The following is a 25686-nucleotide window of genomic DNA, read 5'->3' on the forward strand; positions in this document are numbered from 1 at the left end:
AGCCCCAGAGCCCCTCAGGAGCGCAGCTGCTGGTCCCTGACCCACCAGCCATGGATCCCCTCTCGTTAGACACCCTGGGCAGCTGCTGGCAGTTGGGTTCCTGCAGAGCCAGGCAAGGCAAGGGAAAGGAAAGGAATGGAAAGGAAGGGAAGGAAAAGCCCCGCGGCTGGGCAGGGAACAGCCTGTGCAGGAGCTGGGAGCTGCACGGGCTGAACAGCCTGAACTGTCCCTAAAACCATTCCTGCTCCATGGAACAGAGCAGCTCGGGGCCAGCATGGCAGCACAGCACCTTCAGAGCCCCCTGCCCCTCGGGGACAGGGCAGAGCCACAGTGGGATGCTGGGGATCAGCAGGGAGCAGGAAACCTCTCTGTGTCGGGAGGGAGGTGTGGGTGAGCACACCGTGGCCACACAGCAGCCTGAGCACAACCTAGAGAAGAGAGGACTGAAAAATCCCAAAAAGCCCCTTCCTGCCTCCCAGCTTGGAGCCAATGCCCAGCTCTGGTGCCACAGGGAGGTGACAGCAGCTCCCTGGGACCCCTCTGGCACTGTGTGAATCCTCGGGGTGAGGGTCAGGGGCTCCCCAGCCCTGCTGTGCCCTGCACCCCGAGGTCTCCAGGGAGCAGGGAGCAGGTCACTGGTGGGTGCTCCCCCTCACCCAGCTCTCCCACCTCTGAGGGTCACTGGCACCTGCCCACCACTCCCTGCACCACAGGTGCCCTCATCCTTCACACCACAGCAGGTCACCCCAAAATTCTCCAGATCCTAGGAGATGGCACAGACACCAAACCACCCACCCGTGGGGCTGAGGGACCGTGCAGGGCCTGTGTCACCCCGGGCAGCCCCTCAGTGCCACCAGGGCTGTGTGGCACCCTGGGCAGCCCCTCAGTGCCACCAGGGCTGTGGCACCCACTGTGTCAGCCCCTCAGTGCCACCAGGGCTGTGTGGCACCTGCTGTGTCAGCCCCTTAGCGCCACCAGGGCTGTGTGGCACCCGCTGTGTCAGCCCCTCAGTGCCACCAGGGCTGTGTGGCACCCCAGGCAGCCCCTCAGTGCCACCAGGGCTGTGTGGCACCTGCTGTGTCAGCCCCTCAGTGCCACCAGGGCTGTGTGGCACCCCAGGCAGCCCCTCAGTGCCACCAGGGCTGTGGCACCCGCTGTGTCAGCCCCTCAGTGCCACCAGGGCTGTGTGGCACCCACTGTGTCAGCCCCTCAGTGCCACCAGGGCTGTGTGGCACCTGCTGTGTCAGCCCCTCAGTGCCACCAGGGCTGTGTGGCACCTGCTGTGTCAGCCCCTCAGTGCCACCAGGGCTGTGTGACACCCCAGGCAGCCCCTCAGTGCCACCAGGGCTGTGGCACCCGCTGTGTCAGCCCCTCAGTGCCACCAGGGCTGTGTGACACCCCGGGCAGCCCCTCAGTGCCACCAGGGCTGTGTGGCACCCGCTGTGTCAGCCCCTCAGTGCCACCAGGGCTGTGTGGCACCTGCTGTGTCAGCCCCTCAGTGCCACCAGGGCTGTGTGGCACCCGCCATGCCCTGGGCTGTGCCCCCAGCGCTGCCCCTGTGCCCAGGGCAGGCTGTGCAGGCCCTGCAGGTGCCAGGGCAGAGCAGGAGCCGTGCTGAGCTCCCAGGGCTGTGCCACCCCCGCTGCCCGGCCTGGGAACAGCCTGGCTGCTGCTCCCAGCAGGTCCCTGTCCCTTTCAAGTGGGCTGCTGAGCTTTGCCTTGGTCTTTGCACAGCCTTCATGGCATCGCATGATAATCGTGTTCTGTCACAGTGGGTGCCCTGGACCTTGTCCTGTTTCCACACGTTTGGAACCACCTGGCTAATGAAGTGGGTATCGTTTTCTGGTCCATCTCTCTCACCCCACTGCTCTTCCCCCTTCTCCACGCCCCGCTCCTCGGAGCCTCGCTGCCCGCCGCCTTTTCCCATCGTTGTCCGGCACAGCTCATTAACTCCTCTGAGCAGAGGAGCGCGGTCGCTGCGGCTGGGGGGCCGTGGGTGCCCCGGGGGCTGGGAGCACATATTTTCCCAGATAGTTTCCCAGCCCCGGCCCGGCGGGAGCATCAGCCCGAGCTTCCAGCGGGAGGTGCCTGCGGCTGGCAATGCGGGCAGGCTGCACCGGGAGGGAGTTTTAATCTGTTTTAATCGGAGCATGCTCTGCTCTGCTCTGCCCTCAAGCCTCCGAAGGCGCCTGGTTTGCAGCCAGCCCGCATTGGCCAGCAGCTCCCAGGGCTGGAATGGCCTCACCACCCGCTCCCCATCATCTCGGAGACTCCAAACCAGCAGCCAGCCCATCCCTTCACACCGTCCACAAGGAGGGAAAAACCATCCCGCTGTACCCGCCCTGCCCAGGCAATCCCTTACCCACGGCCACATCCTCCTCCCTCACAGAGGGGCCAGCGCTGCTTGCCCTGAGCCAGGCTGCAGCTCCCACCTGGCACAGAGCCGTGGGGTCAGCCCCAGGCTGAGGCACTCAGGCACTCAGGGGACTTTGCCCTGGCACGGCACGGCACAGGAGCCAGGCCCAGGGCACCCCCCTGTCCTGGCTAGACCATCCTCGTGTCCCCTGGCACCCCCTGTCCTGGCTGGGCCAGCCTCGTGTCCCCTGGCACCCCCTGTCCTGGCTAGGCCATCCTCGTGTCCCCTGGCACCCCCTGTCCTGGCTGGCCATCCTCGTGTCCCCTGGCACTGCATGGCACAGGAGCCAGGCCCAGGGCACCCCCTGTCCTGGCTGGGCCAGCCTTGTGTCCCCTGGCACCAGCAGAGTGGGGCCACAGGAGCACAGGACACTGGGGGCACTTTTCCTGTGGGCACCAGTGCAGGCACAGCACTGGGGGATTTCTGCCATGGACACGTTTATACATTTGGTGTCTGCCTCTCATTTTTCCCTTACAGTTTGTTTCATTTAACGCCTGAGCGCGTGCGGACACCTCTGACCCCGCGGGCAGTGGGCAAGAGAGTTCCCACCAGAGCAGCCCATTAAACCCCCTCACGGAGGTTTTTTTTCTCCTCTGCCCCCACTTGCGCTGAGATTCTCGCATTCCCTGCCTGCCTGCGCCTCCCCCACACGAGGTGATGTAATGTTTTGAGCCTTCTCCCATCCCCACCTTTATTAAATATGACCCGCGGTTGATCCCGCGCGGGCCCAAGGGAAGCTGTGGTTTCGGGAGGGGTCACACATGAAAGGCAGAGCTGTCCGCCCCACTGGGAGGGCCACGGGGACCCTCCTGCCCTGCACCCCGACAGACAGAGCCCCCAAAGCACAGGGGTGCCACCTTCACCCTCCTGGGAAGTCAGGTCTGTGGGCACCTTTGTTTAGGATGCAAATTGCCTTTTGGCTTGTCCCAGATCATGGGCACAGCCTTGGCTCGCCCTCTGCAGAGCTTCTGGGAGAGAGGCTCAGTGCTGGGGTGCCTCAGCTCTGGGCTGAGCCCTGCTGTCCCTGTCCCCTGCAGTCCCCAGCACTGGCACCCCACAGACACCCCACAGACGCCCCATCACGGGCTGTGCTGCACACCCCACTCAGCTCCCAGGGAAGGGACATGTCCCAGCTGTCACCAAGCCACAGAGCAAGGCTGTGGTGTGGAAACATCTCCTCTTCCCCCTGTGTGCCCCCTGCCCCAAGCACAGCAAACATGAACCTGGGCATCGTCCAGGAAGAGATGCTCTGGGGCCCAGGGATGGACTGAAGGGATGGACTGAAGGGCATGGATTCATCCCCATCTGGTGTCCACCATGTCTGCTCTCAGCCCACAGGAGCACTCAGGTGGGGCTGGCACCGGGTGGGCTGTGCTGGCAGCAGTGTGGGCAGCAATGGGGAACCCCTGTGTTGCTCCTCCAGCCATGGGGGTGCACCCATGCTGGGGACATGCATCCCCCTGGGGACACCCATCACCCCAGTGCCCTCACCCAGAGCCCCACAGGTCCACCTGGCACAGGAGGAGATGAGAGAGGAGCTGGGGCTGGCCCAGGGGGGGACAGGAGCCACCCAGGACCTGCTGGGACAGGGCTCAGGGTGGGCAGGAGGACACCAGCAGCAGCGTTTGTCTGTCACGCTGATAATTAATGTTTCTCCCCTACGCTTTGCAAATAACTCGCGACTCTCTTTGTCTGGTGATAAATGGCCCCTTTGAAGTTCTCCTTTCTCAAAAGCAAAGCAAAGAAACACTTTCATAATCCGTCTTCACCTCCCGTCCTGCGCCGAGGCTCTGCTGCTCTGGGGGGCACAGGGGGCCTGCTGGCCCCTCACCTGCAGCTGGGAGCCCTCTGGGGCTGCTCCGTGTCCCTTTGCTCCGCCAGGGGACAGGCAGTGGGGTCAGGACCACCTCAGCTCGTCCCCTGCCCATGGCCATGACAATGTGTCCTTCTGCACTGGTGGCCTTCCCACCACATCCCCCCCCAGCAGTATCCCCCACTCTGAGCCTCCCCAAACCCCCAGACCCCTCATTTTTGGAGCCTGGGGGCTTCCCTCAACCTCGCCATGTCCTGAGCTGGAGGGGAGGGCAGGGCTGGGCAGGTGTGGGGAGCAGGGACCCTGTGCAGGGCTGTGGCGCTGCAGGGTGTGGACGTGACCCAGCACCCACCACGCTCAGGTCCCCCCGCAGCCCCAGCTCCCGCTCAGGTTCTGCTTGGCTGCCACAGCAAAACAAGTTCTGCTGGGCTATAAAAGGCGCTGCTGGGAGCAGGGCAGGCCGGGAGAGCGCTCAGAATCCATGCCAGAGCTCTCGAGGTTGTCACTGGCTTACGTGTCAGGGCAAACAATGCTATCTGCCCCTGGGATCGGCACAAGGAACACCACAACAGCGGCCCAAACCCCAAACACGGGGTCACGGGGCACAGCCGCGCAGGCAGAGGGTCCCTGAGCGCTGCTGGGCTGCCCTGAGCCCACGGGCACCGTCCCACTGTGCCCAATGGTCAGCGTGGCACCAGCCCTGTGCCCTTCCCATTGCACCCCGATCCCAGTGCCAGGCAGGGTGGCCCTGCTGGCCACGGTGTCCCCACAGGGGTGGGCATTGCACAGATGCCATTCTGCTTTGCCGCGTGTCCTCTGACTCTTTATTAATTTTAAGACAAAGCGGAGGGAAGCGAGCTGGAACCAGTGTGGAGGTGGGGTTGTTTTCTGGGAAAACAAAAGCAGCGTGGCCGCTGCCAGGGCCCAGGGGATGCTCGGGGCTGGAGGAGCTCCCTGAGGACAGGGGTCCCAAATCTGGGGAGGTTTCAGTGCGAGTCCAGTTGTGCTACAGGGAGGCCCAACCCAAAACGTGGCCAGCCCCACACCCCAGGTGTCACTCCATGACCATGAGTGTCTGTGTCACTTGCCCCTTCGTGTGACAATGGTGCCACCAGACATGCTCTGAGCAGGGTGTCCCCACTGGTGGCTCCTCAGGCTGAGGGCAAGACCTGCCACAATGGAAGCTGAGAAATTCAAAAGGTCCCAAGAAAAGTAAAATCCAACTCTCCACAAGGAAATGCCGTTGGAGGCTGGCACCAACTTCCCACCTGTGGCAAGAGCCCCCCATGGGCACAGCCCAGCTCACCCCAGCCCTGCTGCAGGTGAGACCCCCACTCCAGGCACATTTCCCTGCACCAGGTGCCCTCCCTGGGAGGGTCCAGCCCCGGCCCCCAGCGGGGTCCCCAGCGGGCGTGGGGGGAGCTGGGAGGGCAAAAATCAAAAGCAAATTGCGGGAGTCAATGGCGCGGAGCCGCGGGCGGCCTCGGCGGCTGCCGTGTGACTTTGATTCCCCTATCATAACCCCGAATTAAAAATTCAAGCAATTACTTGCATGGCTTCCCCCCGATTAGGCTGGGCCTCGCGTTCATTAATGCGGGCGCACAGAGAAAAGCCATTAGGGCGGCGGTGGGGACGGTTTCGCTGAGAACAGTTCCGCTCCAGGAAGGAGCTGGGCCAAAGCCGAATTTCACACATCCCCGAGGCCGCCCAAGCACGGCCGGGGCCCTGAACGCTGCCTTTGTCCCTGGGATGGGCCCCCTGGCACGGGTGGCACACAGAGGGGCATTGCTGCTGGTAAAAGCATCAGCCCAGCGGTGGCCGCAGCAGCGAGGGGACTGACCCAAGCCATGGTGATGTTTGGGTACTGAGCTTTGGGTGCCCCCCAAAATATTTACCCAGCCCAACCCCAGCACACAGGGGCAGCAGGAACAGGGGTGGTGAATCACCCGGCCCATCACAGCTCTCTGCACGTGGGCCAGCGCTCGAGCAAGATGTGGCAAGCCTCCCATCCGGCCAGCCCGGGTTTATGAGCAAATTTCAAGTTCCACAGAGTTTTCCCTCCCATTCCAATTCAAACGTTTTTCCTGCTGCTCCAGGAGCAGGGATTGGGGATGTTGCCTGCCCAGGTTGTGCCCCCATGGGAACCCCCCACCCTGCAGGTGCCACCGTGCCAGCGTGCCGAGCGTGCCCCTGCTCCACCGCTGGGCCATCAAGGAAATCTGCTGGACTGAAAAATACCAGCACGTCTAGACTGAAATACCAGTCTGGGCTCCCGGGGAGGCAGAGGACCCCCCCGGAGCAGCGTGGGCTCCCTTTTCGCGGGGGTGGCACAGCAAGGCTTGACCCCAGGCACAATCCTGCTCCTCGGGGCTCTCCAAGCCCCTTCAGAATCCCTGTCCCCATCCCCACTTGGCGCTGCGGTGCCCAGAGCCCTGCGGTGCCCGCGGTTTTGTTCCACACTGCTTCCTGCCCACATCTCCTGCTGGGCTTTAGCCCCCGGGACGAGCGTGCTGACAGCCAGGTGAGGCCACCGAGGGTCGGGCTGTGCCCAAATCCCCTCGCTGTGCCCAAATCCCCTCGCTCCGAGCTCCGATGGCTCCATCCATCAGCGGCAGCCCCGGAGCCGCCCGAGGGGGAGCGCCGGGAGGCTGCAGAGGGGAGAGAAGGAAAACAGACAGGATAAAAATCACCGGATTAGCGGGTCCCAGGGAGGGACGGCCTGCGAGAGGGCGCGGGGCCATTTTTTATGGCAGAGACAGCGGGCATGAACCGAGGATCAGCCTCTTCCCTTTGACCCCGCCACTGGAAGTCACCCCTGCCTCGGCACCCATCGCTCACGGGCCGGTGTCACTGACGGCGCAGTCACAGCCAAAGCCACCGTGGCTGCGCACCGGGAGGGAAAACGTTCCGTGAGTGCCCCGGGGAACGCGCCGGGTCCGGGATCCCCGCTCGGGCCCGGGGCTGGCCGGGCTGGGACAGCGCTGGTGGCACCCGGGTCCTGTCGGGGGACCCGCCGAGGGGACACGGGCCAGCGGAGCCGCCGCTGTCGCCGCCGTGCCCGGGTTCGTGGTGCCACCTCGTGGCCCGGGGACCGGGGCCGCTCCCGGGGCCGCTCCCGGGGCCACCGGACACGGCAGAGCCCGGGGATGCTCAGGGCGGAACAGCCGCAGGTGACGGCGAATCACTGCCTGTGCTCCCCGGTCATGGAGACAGTTGGAGGGGAGCGGAAAATGAATTAAAAATAAAATGAATTAAAAATAAAACGAATTAAAAATAAAACTACCAGTCCAATAGCTGGGGTGTTTAACAGCCTGCAGGGACGCTATGAGTGCCCCGCTGTGGCTGCTCCGTGCTGCGTGTCCCCAGGGCACAGCCACCACCGCAGGTGTCCCCAGGGCAGAGCCACCACCGCAGGTGTCCCCAGGGGCTGCAGGTGGGCGACGAGCCCAGGGCTCGGTGCAGGAGACATCCCCGGGCTGCCATCGGGCCGGGCACTAAAGCAAAGCCCTTTTGTTTTCCCCACCCAGTGACCCCGGGAAGAACGGGCGGATTGTCTTTCAAACGGAGCCGATGTGGAGCTGAATGTCCCTTGCCACCTTGGCTATAAATCATCCTGCATGTGATAAGGTAATTACCTTCTCCTTGGAACTATTCATAGGAAAACCTATAAAGGGCCTGGCTTGTAAACACAACAATAAAGAGGCAGTACAATAAAACCTTGGCCAGGGTGGGGAAGGTGCTGCCTTTCCCCAGCCCCCAGCACCTCGTGCCCCACCAGGCCCTGGAGGATGGGGCTGGGGGCTGCCCTGTGCCTCTCATGGGCAGTGAGGGATGGCCCCGGGCACAGCAGGGCACAGCCCTTTGTCCCCAGAGGGTTGGCAAAGGGGGATGCCCTATTGGTAATAACAGCAGCTCCCATCCGCTTCCTGGGGTGCACAAAACCACAGATTTCTCTGCTCAGAGAACAGCCTGACATTGGATGGGGCTGCTGGAGCACACTCAGCTCAGGTACACCCTGCCCCAGGTGCCACAGCTGCCCCAGCATTCCAGCTGGTACAGGATGGAGGCAGCTCTAGAGATGTCAGCAACTTTGGGACAGAAATCCAGGCAAAGTTGTGCTTTCAGTGGCTATGGGACAGATTTCTCCCCAGGGCAGCGCAGAAACACAGGCTTGGTTCAGGTGTGGGAGCTCAAAGATGGGATCAGCTACAGCTGCAGCAGGCAGAGAGGAAAGGAGCAAGTGAAGCTGAAGTGCAAATGTGTCACAGAGCCAGGACAGGCCCAGCAGGGATGCTCAGCTCTGCCCCCATGCCAGGTTTCCAGCCTGACCACACTCACAGGGCTGGCAGAGCAGCAGAACTCATCCCTGGCAGAGAACTGGCTCCATCCATCCATCCATCCATCCATCCATCCATCCATCCATCCATCCATCCATCCATCCATCCATCCATCCATCCATCCATCCATCCATCCATGCCCTGGAAAAGGCTCCCTTGCTCCAGGAAGTTTTGGATACTCTCAGCACTTGAGGCCTGCTGGAACCAGCGGCGAGGGTGGAGGAACAAAGCAGATGAATTTTGTATCCCCCCAAGGTTTTACGACAGGCAGGGCTTGCCCTGAGCTCTGTTCAAACATCCAGCCCAGGGTTAGGACAGCAGGCACTTAACTCTGAGAGCCCCAGAGCCCTGCTCATTCCTGGAGCTGCTGATCTGTCCCCAGCAACATCAGAGAGCCCAGCACTCCCCTGGCTATCAGCAGAGTAAGCACAGAGCAAACACAGAGCAAGTAACAGCAGCAGAAAGGAACGGAAGGGGACAGAACTCCAGAACCACAAACAAATCCATGTGCTGTTAGAACAGCACTGCACCTCCCACACAGGTGCCTGGAGAGCCAAAATTCCAGCCTTGGAGAACCTACTTTGAATTTTCTGGCTTAGGCAGCACAGTACCATCCACCTGGAAAGAAGGAATTGTGATTTTTTTGGAAGACAGGATGAGTGGAGGCAGCAGGGAGGCTCAGGCCAGGTGTACAGCACTGGGAACACAGACAGCTAAAGGCAAAGGCTGTTTGCTCTAAGCTATTCTTCAAATATTGGCATATTTGGGTTTATTGCAGGAACACAAGAGTGACAACATTTGCAGTGCTCTGAAAAACAAAATTCTTCCAGCCCCCTGCTTTACAAACACGATTCTGGATCCTGCAGCAATAGGAAGAAAATGCTTTGAGATAAGCTGAGGAACAGGCAGCTTTATAAAACACACAGAGGAGGAAAAGGCGTTTGTTTTCCAAGTGGAGACGCTGTGACAGCAAAGTGCACAAACCAGCCCCAGGGAGGGCAGAGTTCCCCAAACACAACAATAAAAAATAGTAATAATATAAAAAAGAAGTCCTAGAGGCATTATTAATAAAGTCTGGAACAAAATACTTAATATCAGCAGCAGGAAACTTTTCCTCTGGATGTCCTGTGCAAGGGAACACAGCTCTGTGCTCCCTGTGGAAGATTTGGTCACTGGAATGGGTCTCATTTCCCTCAAGCTTCTGCCAGCTCCGTGGCACTGGTGTGGTGTGTCAGGACATCCTCCAGGAACAGGGACACTCTGAGCCTGGCCTTGCCCTGCAGTTCTGTCTCCATGGCACTGAGGTGCTCGATGGCTCCCTGCAATGCTCTCTCCCTGTCCCTCAGGTCCGTGGGCGCCCCTGCCTCGCCCTCCTGGCCCGGGGAGCTCAGGTACTGCAGCACGTAGGGCCGGATGGCCTGGCCGTGCTCCCGGAGGCTGCTCCCGAGCAGGGGCAGGTCTGAGCTCCTGGCCAGCTGCAGCAGGTGCAGCAGGGCCTGGCACAGCTGGCTCCTCAGGCTGGAGCTGTACTTGAACTCCAGGAAGTCCTCGGTGTCCTCGCTCCTCTGCAGGGCCACCACCAAGGCGCTCCAGATGTGGCAGAACTGCTCCGTGGAGCCGTAGCATTCCCTCCTGCTGGGGATGGACAGGGCCATGGCTGACTTGATCCGCACTTTGAAGTTCTTGCAGGACTTGACTACAGAGGAAAGGGCACTGAAAGCTTCTGTGGCCCAAGGAGCTTCTCCTGAAAAAAAAAAACAAAAAAGAAAACCCCTTTTTTAATCAGCCAAAATATGCAAAACTATAAATGTCTCCTGAATATTTAATGGGCAGACATTTATTGAATTTATTGTGGTTTAAATGAGAGAATCAAGAGTTATGAAATGAAATATTAGTTAAAACAGTTAATCTCCTGAAGTTTTACAAGAGGACATTTGGCATTTATTCACACCTATAATCCCACTGTTTCCTGACATGACAGATCCAGCTGAACACAGCAGTTACCCCTGCACTGGCACTGAAGGAGCTGAGTCTGCTCCATGGGCAGAGCCCTGGGAGAGCTGTGACACCCAGACTCAGCTCTGCTGCCTTCCCCCTCCCTCTCCACCCCAGTGGCAGCAGAGATGAGGATGTGCTCAGCCCCCACGTGCAGAGCAGCCCGGGCAGGGGACAGGCTCTCACCCAGAGGCAGGGCAGGGTTCTTGAAGACGTTGCCCAGCGCGTAGCAGGCGTTCCAGCGCACCTTCATGGTGGCCTCGCTGCCCACCGTGGCAATCAGGGCCTGCAGGGACTCCTCGATGGCCTCCCTGAACCTGGGGTTGGCCACGTGGCAGGGCTGCAGGAAATGCAGCACGTTCCCAAGGGCACGGACAGCGTTGCTCTTCACCTGGAACACACAAAAACCTCCCGGGTCTTTGCAGGGTTTGATTTGAAATCATCTCAGAGCCAGCAAGGAGCACAGTTGGAATCACACTGGATCTTCCTAAATGCCACCAGAAAGATCATTCTCTGCACAGGGCCACAAGCCAAACCAAAACCCCCCTGCACTGTGGAGAAGCCCAGTCAAATCCCTGTAATCCAAACAACACAGGAGCCCTCTGAACACCCCCTGAGGGGAGGGTCTGAGCTGCAGCTCCCCTCACACAATGGGGCAAAGAGACCTGAAGTAACTGGTGCCTTTTTCCTTTTCTGTTTTTAATGCAGGGGTTAATGAACTCCACCAAGCCCACTCTCCTTCCCCCCAGCCTCACCTTGTCTCTGTCCTTGGATGCTTCTGTGGCAGAGCGCAGCAATTTCAGCAGCAGGAGATCAGAGAGCTCCTCCTGGAAGCTTTGTCCCATGGTTTCCCTGGCAGGAGAACCACCCTGTGAACACCCAGCTGGGCTGCTCCATCCCCACATCACAGATGTGATACCACCCTTTATAAAGGCCCATGAACAACCTTCACTCTTTAGAGGGCTAATATGTAAGGCAGACCTTTCTGCATGTGACCACTATGTTTATTAATTTAAAACCAAACTATCAATGCAAGAAAGCTGGTTAGCAATGGTTAAATCTGTAATAAAAAACAGAGGGCAAGGAATGGCTCAGGGGCAATTCTGCAGCAGGAATATATGATAACTATTTTCCTGTTAAAAATGTAACAGTAGGTTGGGCTTCCCTCAGTCTCTGGCTTGAGGAAGGGTTAAATATTTATTAATTTTACTTGTGTTATGTTGAAAGTAAGGAACCATGTAATTACACCAAGCAACACACAAGAAATGGAAAACTGAAAAGTGAAAAGTTTTAAAAAGCCTGTCCTTAGAGTGACAGGACAAGGGGGAATGGCTTAAAACTGAGTAGGTTTAGATCAGATATTAGAAAAAGTCTGATCCCTGTGAGGGTGCCCAGAGAAGCTGAGGCTGCCCCATCCCTGGAAATGTCCAGGGCCAGGCTGGACAGGGCTTGGAGCAAGCTGGGATAGTGGAAGCTGTTCCCAGATGGATACAGGATGCTCAAGCAGTGTCCCACACTGGCAGACACACAGGCAGAGGGTGGTTAAAAAGGAGGATCCAAGCCAAAATTCAGCTTTTTTTGATGTTAAGGATCACAGAATCATCTTGGTTAGAAAAGCCCTTCCAGAGCATTGAGTCCAAGCTGTGCCTGATGCCCACCTTGTCCCCAGCCCAGACCCTGAGTGTTCCTTGGACACCTGCAGGGACAGGCACTCCAAACCCCCCTGGGCAGCCCCCCCAGTGCCTGAGCACCCTTTCCACAGAGCATTTGCACACACAGGGCAGGGGCTGGCACTTACATGTTGATGATCAGGGTGTCTGTCAGGTTGCCCAGGGACCAGGCTGCCTTGGCACGGACGTTGGGAGATTTGTCATGGAGGGAGGTCAGAATGGCATTTGCTGTGTCTGCCACAAACATCACATCCTGCCAAAGCAAAAAGTCACACAGCTCTCAAAACACAGGTGATTTTCTTAGTAACACACTCTGCTTTTTCCAGGGAAAAGGAGAGAGAGAGACCAGCTCTGCTCATTTACTTTTCCAGGTGACAACTTCTAATGAGCTCATGGTGCTGTCTGCAGCTTTGCCTGACCTTTAATTAACAGTCCAAGCCTGAATGCTGACCAAGTCCACCACTCTTGGGTAGCTGTTGCTGAAAAGCTTCTATGGATTATTTAATTCCATTGGTGATTTAGTTACTTTGGATTTTAACATAATTACATGGACTGCCAACCTTATACCCATCAAATCCCACTCTTAAAGTAATTGCTTCTCCAGACTCCCTGTTGAGTTGCCTGTCTAATCTTCTCTTCTATGGCACATTACATGTGCCTATGGTAAAGGATTTTCTTTCAAAATATTTTGGAATTAAACTCCAAAGTCAGCTACTGCATATTTTTTTATTAAAATCACTCACTTAGAGGTTACATTGTAAAAACTAATCTTCCAGCTCAGCCAAGCTAAGATGATATTTTGTAGGAAAAATTCCTTTTTTTCCCTCCAAATAAGCTTTATTTCTTAGTTTTAAGCAAAACTGAAGGCTTTCCATTAAAATCTTGTTAGAATCATAGAATCCTGGAGGTTGGAAAAGACCTCAAGGATCGAGTCCAACACCAAACTCCCCAGAGCACTGCAGAGCTGTTCCCTTCATCCCAGCTCCCCCTCACCTCTTGCAGCTCCTCTGTGCCAACCCACCCACCCAGCTCCCATCCCTGAGAGCCTGGGAGGATCCTGACCTCTCTCCTTTCCCCCTCTCTTCTGCTCCACCTCCCTTAAAGCTGCACTGATTCTGCTCTCAAAGGCAAGAGCAGGCCTGGAGCCAGTAAGGAAAACTATAAATACACTAGAGGCCAAAAGTAAAGCAAATTAACTGCAAACAAATCCATGTCCCACATCTTATGGTTCATCAGAGAATGGCTCAGAAGAAGGGATGGGCTGGCTCTGACCTGCCTGAGGCACGGGAAGAGGATGTAGACTCCCAGGGCACGGGCAGCAGCAGCTTTCACCAGGGGGTTCTCACTGTGGTTCAGGCCAAGCAGCAAGGTGACACACAGGATCTGCTGGTCACCCTGCAAGAGGAACAGCAAGGTGACACACAGGATCTGCTGGTCACCCTGCAAGAGGAACAGCAAGGTGACACACAGGATCTGCTGGTCACCCTGCAAGAGGAGCAGCAGTGGCAGAGGGGGGCTGAGGAGAGCTCTGTCCCACAGGGACACACAAATTCTCTCAAATTCCCTGTGTCTGAAGGAGCTTCCACTCAGAGCATGCTCTGGATAAAGTGAATTGAGGAGTGATTCCAGGAATCAGGAATGCTTCCAGGACACAGACCTCTGCTGTTGGCTAAGAGCAAGAAGGAAATCAGAGTATTGCTGTCACCCACAGGAATGGCCCATCAGGGCTGACTCAGAGGATGGGCTGCTCCTGCCTCCCCTCCCTCTGTGCCCCTTGTTAACCAGGACAGGTTGTCAGCTCACCAGCCCATGACAGAAGGTCAGAGTGGGCACTGACTTGACCCCACTTGGCCACAGGGACAGGAGAGGGAATGGGATCAAAGTGCAGGGGATGAAGTACACGCTGTACTTGGAGAATTCCAGAGATACTGCTGGAGCAGCAATTCCTGGGCAAATGAGATCCGGCAGAGCACTCCCCAGCAAGGACACAGTGACACAGAAGCAGCTGCACAATGCAGAGGGGATCCACTGCCAAGGCTTTCATGTTTAAAAGCATATTTCGTGTTGCAAAGGGAAAAAACACACATGCAAACGGCTGCACAACATCAGGCCCTGGCTATTGGCTCAGCCAGCTCTTCAAAGGATTAATCAGCAGAATAACAATCCCTCAGCCCTCCCTCATGCCATGAAATCCTTGTCCTCCATCTCCTGTGCATCACTGCCAAGGCTGGGTATTCATGGCAGGGCCAAACAGCTGCTGTGACCCACAGTTTAATTGTTCTGACAGGCTAATTACTCCCAACACTGCCCTTTCCAGCCTTCAACAGTCACAATGTTCAGAAAGAAAAAAAAAAAAAAAAAAAAAAAAGGGAAGGTTTCTTTACTTTCTCCTGGCAAGTTTTAAAAGGCTTTACACTACTGTAACCTGATGGACAAGGACAAAGCCTGAAAGGTAAAAGCACCACATGTAAAGGTGTGTTCTCCTACCTGCAGGAGGCTGAAAGCCTCTGGTAAGATAGAGGACAGGGCATCACAGGCACTTGTCTGGAGAGTGGCATGGGGGGAGTTCTGCAGGGTGCCAGGCAAGGGCCCATTTAACATCATCGTCCAGAAGGTCACAACCTGCAGGAGAAGCAGCCAGGTTTATCTTCTAAACTCAGCAATTAAGCCTAACTTCTTGTCTTAAAGATGATCATCATATGCTGAAATTTGAACTGCTTTAAATAGAGTTGCAATCCCACTCCTGAATCCACACAGCTGAGTGTTTTCATTTGCCTGACAATTTACATTCATAGCAAGTAACAGGAACCTGATGCTACTGAACACATTTCCTGTCTTGTAGGCTCAAAACTAAGCATGAGCCAAAGAGATTTTTAAGCTTGTCTTCTGCTCACAGAAGGAAGACTTAAACAGGCCCATATTACTCAGCTTCTGCAAACTCAGCCAACAAACAGCTAATGAATTTCTCTAAATTCACTTATATTGTGGTTCTGGCCACTCTCTCTGTACTTGTGATCAGGCTGGCACTTTAACAATGCAAATTCACGAAAATTCTGAAAGTTTTATGCAGCAGTAATGACACACACAAAATCAGTGCTGTTCTCCAGCTCTGAGCTACAGCAGGCTGCAAGAGTTGGGAAGAGGAGAGGCAAAGACACAGGGTTAACACCATGTAAAAGATATAAACCCCAGGACATCTGTCCACAGGCAAGAACAAATGCCAAGTGACTGCAGGAAGTCTCCAGACACTGTCCATACTGGCATGCACAGAGCTGCAGCCTGAGTCCCTTCCTGCCTCCCTGCAATTGTCTGTGTGTGTGCCAGGGACTGTGCAGAGGGCAGGGAAGGAGCTCAGCGAGGGGGAATCTCACACTTACCACGCTGACAGGCACCCTCTGCTCGGGGGCAGTGGGGGACTCAGGTTTGTGCTGCTGCAGGACACCCGTGCCCAGCTCCTCCAGAAGCTACAGACAACAAAGAGCAAGGGGGTTCTCATCAGGGGTGACTCACGGAGCTACAGAACCTGCATCTACTCACCCAGGGAACAAAAAGCAAAGATTCAGTACTGGTTTGGGCTGTTCTGTCCCTGCTAGTACTGGAATTAGAGGAAAAGCCTTTCCTACATAAAGTCTCCAGCAAGCACAGCATAGCAAACCACTGCAAAGAGGAAATCTTTGGGTCACAGAGTCCAGTCCCTGCCCCAGCTGATGCTCAGCCAGGGAAGCACCAGTGCTGTGCTCCTTGCACTTCCCAAGCTTCCTGGTGACTCAGCAGAGCCACAAAATTCTGCTGAGACTTCAAGACTGGAAGCTGAAGGTGCATTTCTATACTGTACTGCATTTCTATATCACACTCACAGATGCTCTGAATATTCAGCACCACTCATCTGCATTTGCAAAGCACCCAGACAGATAAAACTGACTTGGTAACACAATGTTGACGTGTCTCCTGCTCTTACTTTGGCTCCATGAAGCTGAATGGATGGATCCATTTCTTCCATGCATCTGCAAGCCACTTCTCCAAGTCCCAGGAAATAGCTCTGAGTCATAGGGAAATAACCTTTCACAAGAAGAGCCAACACCTAAACACAGACAAAAGAAATCCCATTCAGCATTTCTTCCTTCTATTTACCCAAAATACCCCAACTACACACTGAAATGATGTTAATGGGCTAATCAACCCTGGCACCATATACTGAGCTCTGATGTAACAGATACTCCTTGCAGCACAACTTCTGGAATACTAGAGCTGATTAAAAGCCTCCCTGTTCCATTTTATTGTTCAAAGAAGAGCCACAGAAGCACGATCAGGTAGCAAGGCCATGAATTATTTAGTGTAAGCGAGGGCTCCTGTAGCCAAAAAAACTGAGAGCAAGACATTCTGTACCTCCTGTAACACTGCTGCTGCCTTCTGTGAAGCTGGATTTAACAAATATTTACTGTTCCAGAAAAAGAGTGAGACTTCTTGGGATGCACGTTCCAAAATCTTACCCTTTGCTGTGGCTACATGAATAAAAACCAAGCCAAGCCTCAGCATCCACAGGTACTTCCTGAGTCACTCCATAGCTCCTTGCAGACTGTTCTCTGACTGCAGGGCTCTTCCCCACTGTTTTCCACCAAAACTTTTATTTGGATTCTGTATGGAGGAGTTTGCATGGGGAATACTCACAGTCTGCCAGCACACACCCCCAGATAATATTGAAAAAAGTACAAAAGATAAAAAATCCCAAGCAGATGAACCTGGTGCAGCAGGTCTGCAGTGGGACAGTCCCGCTGTGGCTGAATCGTGTCTCCCTGAGCCACAGCAGCTCAGCCCCACTGCAGCAGCACTCAGTGAGAAATCCCCTGAGAGAGCAGGGAGCAAAGGGACCCCACAAGGGAGGGAGGCACTGGATGGAGGCAGGAGCAGCCCTCCCACCTGCAGGGCCTCCAGGCGCAGGGGACACGGCTCGTAGACGCTGCCCAGGGAGGGGAAGGCAGCGTCACTGTCAGAGCAGGAATCCTCCCGGGGCAGGATGACCAGGGACACGCACAGGCACAGCAGCCAGCAGGGCTCAGGGGGGGCACAGCCTGCAGGGCTGCCCTGGGGGCTCTGCCCTGCCCAGGGCACTGCCTTCCTCCACTGCTCACGCCCAGGGGTTGCACTGCCACTGCTGCTCAGCCCTGAGGAGCAGCCGGGCTGCTGCAGGAGCAGCTGCACCTCTGGCAAAGGTGCCTGCACTGAAACGATTGCCCCCAGCAGGGTGAGGCTGGAAACTCGAACGTTGACATCTGCAAGAGACAATGGGGGGAGAAGAAAAAGCAAAAAAAGCTCCATTAGAACCTCAGTGATCGCCCAGCATCCTCCCTCAGATAGATTATAACATATAACCATCCACTGCCTCTGAATTTTGAATTATGGAGCACAGAGGAGGGGAGGAATACAGCAGAGAGACTGCAAACCTTTGTGAGAGATGTAGGGCTTGATCTGGTTCCACACCCGGGTAAGCAGCCCAGGTTTCAATCTGCTGTAGGGTGCGTTGGACACCAAGTTTGCAAGGCACTGAAACAGAGAAAGGTGCTGGTTACAATGTCAGCCTGGCCTCCAACAGGTCTGGTTTTACATTTGTAATTTAGGTCACTCACACAACTCATTATCTGAGGGCACTGAAAAAAGCCACCCCAATTATCTGCTGTGTGAACACTGGATACAAACTTGGTTCCTAAGAACAAGGATTTAAGTACTGTGAGGTGGCACAAAGACCAAGGAATTTTGATAGCCCATGGAAGGATTTGTCAATTTGGATTCCAGTTTTAAAGGGAATGTGAGTCTTCCGAATCATTTTACAGGTTCATTCAGCTCCAAAAAGACTAAAAAAACGCAGAAAAAAGAGAACTGTGCTGAAAAGAAGCCCCCAGACTCTGGATGGAACTCTGAGGAACCTGGTCTAATGGAGGTTATCCCTGTTCACAGCAGGGGATTGAAACAAGGTGATCTTTAAGGTCCCTTCCAAGCCAAAGGTGATTGGGTTCTGTGATTCCATGATTTTGTAGGATGACTCAGTGAACTCTTCTGAGATGACAAAGATCTGTCTGTCACCACCACCACCTCACACCTCACAGCAATTCTGTGCAATCTTTCTTCAGGACATAACGTAGAGACCAGTGGGAGCATGTGGCACATCCACAGTGCAGGTACCTTGATTATTTGGGTCAGTGTCTGAGAGGAGGACTCTGCCACCAGGGCCAGCAGCAGGCAGCGGTGCAGCTCCCGGATGCTGGAGGCAATGGTGACAGAGAAGGGAGTAAAAGCTCTCTTGTGATCATTGGCATCTTCAGCCACAGACAGGAACTGCTTAGAACCTTCCAGGAAGGCTGAGAGGACTTGAAGGGCACAGGCACGTGTCTGAAATGATAAAACATTTGTGATACCTTTTAACACCTCCTTTGAGCTGGGTGAAGAATTTTAAAATACATTAAATCCTCTGTAGAAAGAGAAAATTCAACTCCAGCTATGGTTTTTTCATAACTTTAGGCAATACAGAACCAATCCTTTGTTTCCTTAGCCAATGCTTTCTATTTAGTTCTTGGGCAGCAGTCAAATACTTACTGAAGGCGAGATAAGACAACTCCTAAGATTAATGGGGGAAAACAGAACAATTTTTGTACTCAGAAGTGCCTCACCTTTGGAGAAGGGTCCTTCAGAGCAATAGTCATCAGAGACACAGACTGGGGGCTGCCAATACCAGGGGCATCAGGAACAAATGCTGACCAGTAGCCATACAGAACTCTCTTTTCTATTGACTTTATAGTGGAGAGGAAACAGGCCAGAGCCCCTTGGCGAACATTGGCTTGGTAAGACCTTAAACACAAACCAAAAGATTAATGAGAACAGCAGGGACAAGGGATGGGCTCCACCTCTTTCATGTGTATTAGTGGCTGGCTGTGAGAGGAAATCTTTTAGACCAAGAACAGGAAGAGGAAGAACAAATTTACTTCCACACCAACACAAATTATTGCCTTCCAATTTTCTCGTACCATCTCATAAATCAAAAGGGAAAGTGATTCCCTCGGCAGTTTTGACTAAGAACAAAGGATGGTGTGGAAGGGTTCTGTGGATCTCACGTATGTTTATGAGCACAGCATCACCTCCCTTTGCTCTGTATGAACCCATGGCACTGCTCTGTGTGTTTATGAGCACAGCATCACCTCCCTTTGCTCTGTATGAACCCATGGCACTGCTCTGTGTGTGTATGAGCAAAGCATCACCTCCCTTTGCTCTGTATGAACCCATGGCACTGCTCTGTGTGTTTATGAGCACAGCATCACCTCCCTTTGCTCTGTATGAACCCATGGCACTGCTCTGTGTGTGTATGAGCACAGCATCACCTCCCTTTGCTCTGTATGAACCCATGGCAGTGCTCTGTGTGTTTATGAGCACAGTATCACCTCCCTTTGCTCTGTATGAACCCATGGCACTGCTCTGTGTGTGTATGAGCACAGCATCACCTCCCTTTGCTCTGTATGAACCCATGGCACTGCTCTGTGTGTGTATGAGCACAGCATCACCTCCCTTTGCTCTGTATGAACCCATGGCACTGCTCTGTGTGTGTATGAGCACAGCATCACCTCCCTTTGCTCTGTATGAACCCATGGCACTGCTCTGTGTGTTTATGAGCACAGCATCACCTCACTTTGCTCTGTATGAACCCATGGCACTGCTCTGTGTGTTTATGAGCACTGCATCACCTCCCTTTGCTCTGTATGAACCCATGGCACTGCTCTGTGGATCCCATGTGTGTTTATGAGCACAGCATCACCTCCCTTTGCTCTGTATGAACCCATGGCACTGCTCTGTGTGTTTATGAGCACAGCATCACCTCACTTTGCTCTGTATGAACCCATGGCACTGCTCTGTGTGTTTATGAGCACTGCATCACCTCACTTTGCTCTGTATTCCACCCTCAGTGTCAGAGTACTCTGACTCGCTGCTGCTGAGGCGTTTGCAGGGCTGGCAGCTCGGGGGGTCCTTCCCAGCACACACATCTGACACACGAGGCCGAGCCTGGGGGCAAGGGCTGCTCTGCACATCCCCCAGCTGCAATTTCACCATGTCTGCTCCCAGCACCGACTCTTCTCCTGCATCCCCTGAATCTTCTCTTCCTTCTTCTCCAAACTCTCCCTTCTTTTGCTTCCCTTTGCACTTTTTTCTTCGGCTCTAAGACAAAAAATTGATTTTTTTAGTCAATGTTTAATGGATACATAAATGCAGTTACATGTCTCTGCAATACTCTACACACAGTCACTCTTCAGCATCTGAGTTTTTGTATCCTTCAATAGGCACAAAATTTCAGTAATACCTAAGTAAACAGTTTGTAACTGAATAGCCTCAAAAACTAACCTTTGGTTTCTTCATCCCTAAAGCAAAATATATCCAAGGAAACTTTTAGCTAAAAATCATATTTCACACAAAAGTGATTAAAGAACAACACTAAATACTTCTGTAGTTCTTTTAGATTTACAGTAGGTAACACTAAGTAACTTTCCTTTTCAGCACCTAAATAAAAACAAGTCAACATGACTAGATAACCTTATTTTCTCTAATGTCTTTCAGATAATCAGTAATCCAAAGTATTCACACGTTAAAAAATAACCTGTAGAAGGATTGAGCAGAAGAGATGAGGCAAGAAATCAGTCTTAAATGAACTTGACTTCCTTAAGAAAGAGTCAAACAATTGTGCAAGTGTTAGGAGAGAAAACGTGACTTATAAAATCAAAAGCTTTGGTGAGTTTGCACGCATCAATCCCTTGCCTGCAGGCCAGGAATTCTTGGCTCTGGATGAATAATTGTTGCACAGAGCTTAACTGAGGAAAGCCAAGCCCTGCAGAGCCATTTGTTCCTGTCACCTGAGTTCCCAAAGCAATTTTACTCAGTGCAGAATCTGTAATCATCACCTTGGAAGAAAAGAATTAAATGTGCCACATGCTCAGGACATGAAGAGCCACCAATACCATGAGAGGTAAGACACAACACAAGAAACAGGCTGGAGAACCAGGAGCAGCCCAGCTTACCCCTGTCTGCTTAGAGGTGGCTGGTTCTGACTGCTCCTGCTTGACAGGTGACCTTTTATCATACTGAGGTAAGGGAGCAGGGTACAGGGCTGTGGGCACCTCAATGCTCAGTCCTGGCAGCCCATGGAACATGCATTTCTGCAACAGGAACACAAGGGTTAGAGTTCTGTCCTTTTCTCATGCACAGATTTACTGAATTCACCAATTTCAGCTGTGCCCCTTCCCCCAGGTCCTGCCTCTCCCATGTATAACATCTCCATGCAACATCTGAAATCCATCTACATGTAGAAGGATTTCGAGTAGGTCCAAAAAACCCCAAGCCTCCCATCTTCCTCTCACATTCTGCAGTGGGAAGTGCAGTGAAGATGCTGTGAAAGAAACTCAATATATTTTTCTTTAACATCTCACACTCCATTTCCCCCCATGCCCAGGCTTCTCTGCTCCCTCTTGTTCACCTTCTACTGTTTCCCACTTAACAGCACCTGGAACCTGCCAGGGGCTGCCTCTTCCTCCAGGTGGATTTAAGGATTTACCTTTAACACTGCCAGAAGAGCTCCAATTTGGTCAATTTGCATCAGTTTCATCTTCCCACCGTTGAGAAGTGACTGGACACCTTTCAGTGCACTTTGCAGTAACTGAAAATAAAGAATTACTTAGTTTCCTTCCAAAAATGCTGCAAGTTCACATCTTTCAAGTAACTTTCTAGGCAGTTACAGTTTTGCTCAATTGGGACAGTAACATGTCAAATTATAGACTATTAAAGCAAAATCTTAATTCACAACATTCCAAATTCCATGCACAACCTCCTAATTAGAGTATTTTAGACAATAGACTCACACTTACCATGCAAAAAGTGATGTCATCCACATCAGTGGTTTTTGAAGACTGCAGAACACTTAGGAAAGTTTGAAAACAGACACTTCTGTAGGACTCATCCAGGTATGGCTGCCCAGGGACACTAAAATTAGAGCAGGAGGAGACACGAGGTTGGTTTCTAGTCTGTCCACAGGTTCATAAAGTTACACAAAGTGCCACCCAAGCCCTCTGTTAGCCTGCAGAGGATGGCTGGATGGAAAGGAAGGGATGGATGGATGGATGGATGGATGGATGGATGGATGGATGGATGGATGGATGGATGGATGGATGGATGGATGGATGGATGGCTGATGCAAAGGGGCCAGCTCTACCACACAGAGGACAAAAGGAAACCTTCTGCACGATAAACCAGGCAGCACAAAGCTTTTCTTTTCTTCCCCAAACTAACCCCTGTAACACCATTTCTGCAAGACTGAGAGTTAGGGGTTTATGCACAGCTGAAGCTCTGCATTTCACATGCATGCACCTACACCCCGTGCTGGCAGATGTGCACTTTGTAACCCCCCAGAAAGGGGCTGTACCCACCTGAGACACAGGTTGGCCATGCTGCGCACGGCTGCCCTCCTGAGCTCCACGTCAGGCTGGGCAGGGTCACTGAACTGCAGCAGGAGCCCAGCTGTGCCCAGCAGATCCGGGAGGAACTGAAAACAAAGTGAACAAACAAACTGAAAACCCACCAAGAGCCATTAGGGGTCAGTGCTCCTCCCTCAGCCTCCCGGGTCTGCTGTTTGGGGGCTGAACATCATGGGAGGTGGCTGGAGCCTGGCTGGACACCAGGTGCCCACCAAAACTGCCCCTCAGATGGGCAGGGGAGAGAAAATATAAGGAAAGGCTCATGAGTTGGACAAGGAGAGGGTCACCCACTGACAACCATCATGGGCAGAGCAGACCTGACTTAGTGAAATTAATTTAATTCATTACCAATCAAAAATCGAAGCACGATAATGAGAAGTAAAACAAACTCTAAAAATTCTCAGCTGCAATTTCAGATTCCAGAGACAGATTTATGTTTACAAAAAACAGCATGAAAACCTTAATTCCTTAAGTGCTCTTATTTTGTATTAAGAAAGGACAGAGTTGAGCACAGTTCAGCTGAGTCCCCGTTTATGCTCTCTTCCCAGACATGGAGCTGAGCTAGGAACAACTGCTGCACCAAGCTGCTGCCACTCCATGGGCTCCAAGCCCACACAAGCTGGCAGCTCCCAAGCTGTGAGCATCACCACCCCATGCTCAGCCCAACAGCAGACACTGCTTTGCAAGCTGCCACGAGCTGCTGACAGCAGGAGGATTCAGCTTTTCAAACGCTGTCAGCTGCAGCAACAAGGAGCTCACACAGGATTGATACCTGAGAGCCTCTGAGCAAAAGCCCTGATCTGGTTACAGGATGGATTTCTGGAGCCTGCCTGGGGAGTTATGTGCAATTTCAAGCTCCCTGTGGTCTTCCTGCCTGAGGCACAGGGTGGTTGGTCTGCAGGCTAAACCTGTGCCCTTATTTAATGGTGATCCCAACAGCTGCAGCCTGCAGGTACAGAGTATTCCACAGGGGAATAATAATTATTAATAAATACAACTGAAATTCAGCTTTCCTATAAATATCAGCCACTATTTAAATGGGATCTGATCTTAGCATGAAAGGTAACACAATTTGAGAACTTTTTTATTCTTTCTCTCGGAAAAAATAAAGTACAAACAGCAGATGTGCAAATACTTTTGTTGTTACTTTCTCTCTGTTTGTAAACTCACCTTCTGACACTTAGGCCCATTATTGTAAACAAGAGCTGCTAATGCTTGCAGAATTTCAACATGTGTCCAGGAGCTGCACTGCCTCAGAGCAGAGATGCAGTAGGAGAGAAGGAAATTCAAGCTCTGCTCGTCAACCATCACCTGTCATAACAGAAAATGTCAAGATAAATATAATCTTGTACTACTGCAGTCAATAAACCCTGAGAAACTGGTCAGAGATTTGGGTGATGTGGCTGTTAAAATCATACTACAGCAGAGATCACACCTGACCAGGAATGGATAAATCTGTACAAGTGTCCTAAAACCAAGACTATTTCCCACGGTGAATCCCTTCTGACTGAGAGGTGGTGTTATGAGGAACCATGCTAAAACCAGATCAGTGCCTCAACTACCCAAAAATAACTAATATAGTGAAAATCCAAGAAACTCTGCCTGAAGGTTGGCTCCACAGCCCTGGAAAAAGTCAGAATTCCCCTGGCTTATTGAGGGACATGGCCAAACTTTTCCTACCTGATATCTGTTGAGTAAGTGATGGATAAGCTGACAGACTTTGCTGACAAGATGTTCCTGATCAAGGGGAACCAACTGACAGCCTTGGACAAGCACAGCACAAACATCCTGGAAGAGAAAGCCTCAGTTTATTATTTAGGGACTACAAAGACAGCAATAACGGCTCACGAAAAATACCAAGTTAGATCAAGGAACAGAAGAGTACTGTCCAAAAATCAATTAATTCCAAAGTGCAAAGTAAGCCTGCTTTGGAAATGAAATGAAGACAAACCAGTGTAATAATGAAGTACTGTGTGTTGCCAATGGAGCAGCATCCATGTGGCTCATCTAGACTGCTCAGCTTTCAAGGGCTTGCTTTAAGGCTTAAAAAATTACTGTTTTTCCAACATCAGACTATAAAAATTGCCGAGTCCCACCCATTGGTGTCACCCACACCTCCACTCGGCAGTGCTTTGGCACAGGGCAGCAGAGCTCAGAAGCACCAGAGAGGGGCCCAGGGGAAGGTGGGCAGAGGGAACATCCCGCCCGCAGCGGGGGAACGGAACGCGGGCTGGAACCCTCGGGGCTCCCGAGGAGGGGACACGGGGATGGCACAGCGGGGCACAGTGGGACACAGGGATGGGCACGGCGGGGCACAGGGATGGGCACAGGGATGGGCACAGGGATGAGCACAGGGATGGGCACAGCCGCAGCACGCCGTCCCCACAGCAGCCCCGGCCCAGCCCAGCCACACGTGCGCTCCCACACGGGCACGGCCGCCTCCTCCTCCTTCTCCCCGCGCGGACACAGCGGCAGTGCTGGTGCCCATCCCGCGGTACCTGCGGGCCGGGCGCGGCTGCGGGCTCGGGCCCGCAGCTCTCCGAGATGAGCTGGTCGAAGAGCAGGTGCAGCTCCGTGCGGCGGCCCCCGCCGTCAGGCCGGGCCCGCAGCGCGCCCAGCCGCACCAGGCAGCGCCGCAGCGACCCGGCCGGGCCCGGCTCCTCCGGCTCCGCCGGCTGCCCCGGCCCCGCCATGGCCTGTGACCCGGCCGGGCCCGGCCCCGCTGGCTGCCCCGGCTCTCCCGGCCCCGCCGCCGCCATGGCCCGCGCCCCGCCCCGCCGCTATGGCAACCGAAGCCCTTCCGGGGCGGCCGCGGCTACGGCGGCTCGGCGGGCCCGGCGGCTCTGAGGGCCGGGCAGGGCCCGCGGCAGGTGGCGGTGCCCGCCCGCCTGTGGAACAGCCCGGGGCTACGGGAACAGCAGCAGTGTTCCGCCGCAGGGTCACCCAGCGTGGGACA

General features: G+C 53.9%; 1 protein-coding gene across 1 annotated transcript; it reads right to left on the reverse strand.

Annotated features, from left to right (window-relative positions):
* Positions 1 to 9307: 9307 nt before the first annotated feature.
* Positions 9308 to 25333, reverse strand: HEATR6 (HEAT repeat containing 6). Its single transcript, XM_036395295.2, has 20 exons — positions 25229 to 25333; positions 24411 to 24518; positions 23901 to 24041; positions 22683 to 22798; positions 22125 to 22239; positions 21815 to 21916; positions 21282 to 21419; positions 20150 to 20427; positions 18894 to 19071; positions 18409 to 18615; positions 17673 to 17772; positions 17149 to 17501; positions 16190 to 16312; positions 15609 to 15695; positions 14719 to 14853; positions 13504 to 13626; positions 12360 to 12484; positions 11317 to 11413; positions 10748 to 10952; positions 9308 to 10310 (listed from the first exon to the last, which is right to left on the reverse strand). The coding sequence occupies exons 3-20, from the start codon at positions 24036 to 24038 to the stop codon at positions 9760 to 9762; spliced, it is 3171 nt and encodes a 1056-aa protein (XP_036251188.1). The 5' UTR covers positions 24039 to 24041; positions 24411 to 24518; positions 25229 to 25333; the 3' UTR covers positions 9308 to 9759.
* Positions 25334 to 25686: the final 353 nt, after the last annotated feature.

Source organism: Molothrus ater, chromosome 21, assembly GCF_012460135.2.
Source record: "Molothrus ater isolate BHLD 08-10-18 breed brown headed cowbird chromosome 21, BPBGC_Mater_1.1, whole genome shotgun sequence".
In the NCBI taxonomy this organism is placed as follows: Eukaryota; Metazoa; Chordata; class Aves; order Passeriformes; family Icteridae; genus Molothrus; species Molothrus ater.

Bases quoted from the DNA above. Each gene is read 5' to 3' on its own strand.
- HEATR6 (XM_036395295.2), bottom strand. From the start codon at position 24,038: ATGGTTGACGAGCAGAGCTTGAATTTCCTTCTCTCCTACTGCATCTCT. The intron at 22,240-22,682 runs GTGGGTACAGCC...CTCTAATTTTAG, and splicing joins ATGGCCAACCTGTGTCTCAG to TGTCCCTGGGCAGCCATACC. The intron at 15,696-16,189 runs GTAAGAGCAGGA...TGTTGTCTGTAG, and splicing joins TTCAGCTTCATGGAGCCAAA to CTTCTGGAGGAGCTGGGCAC.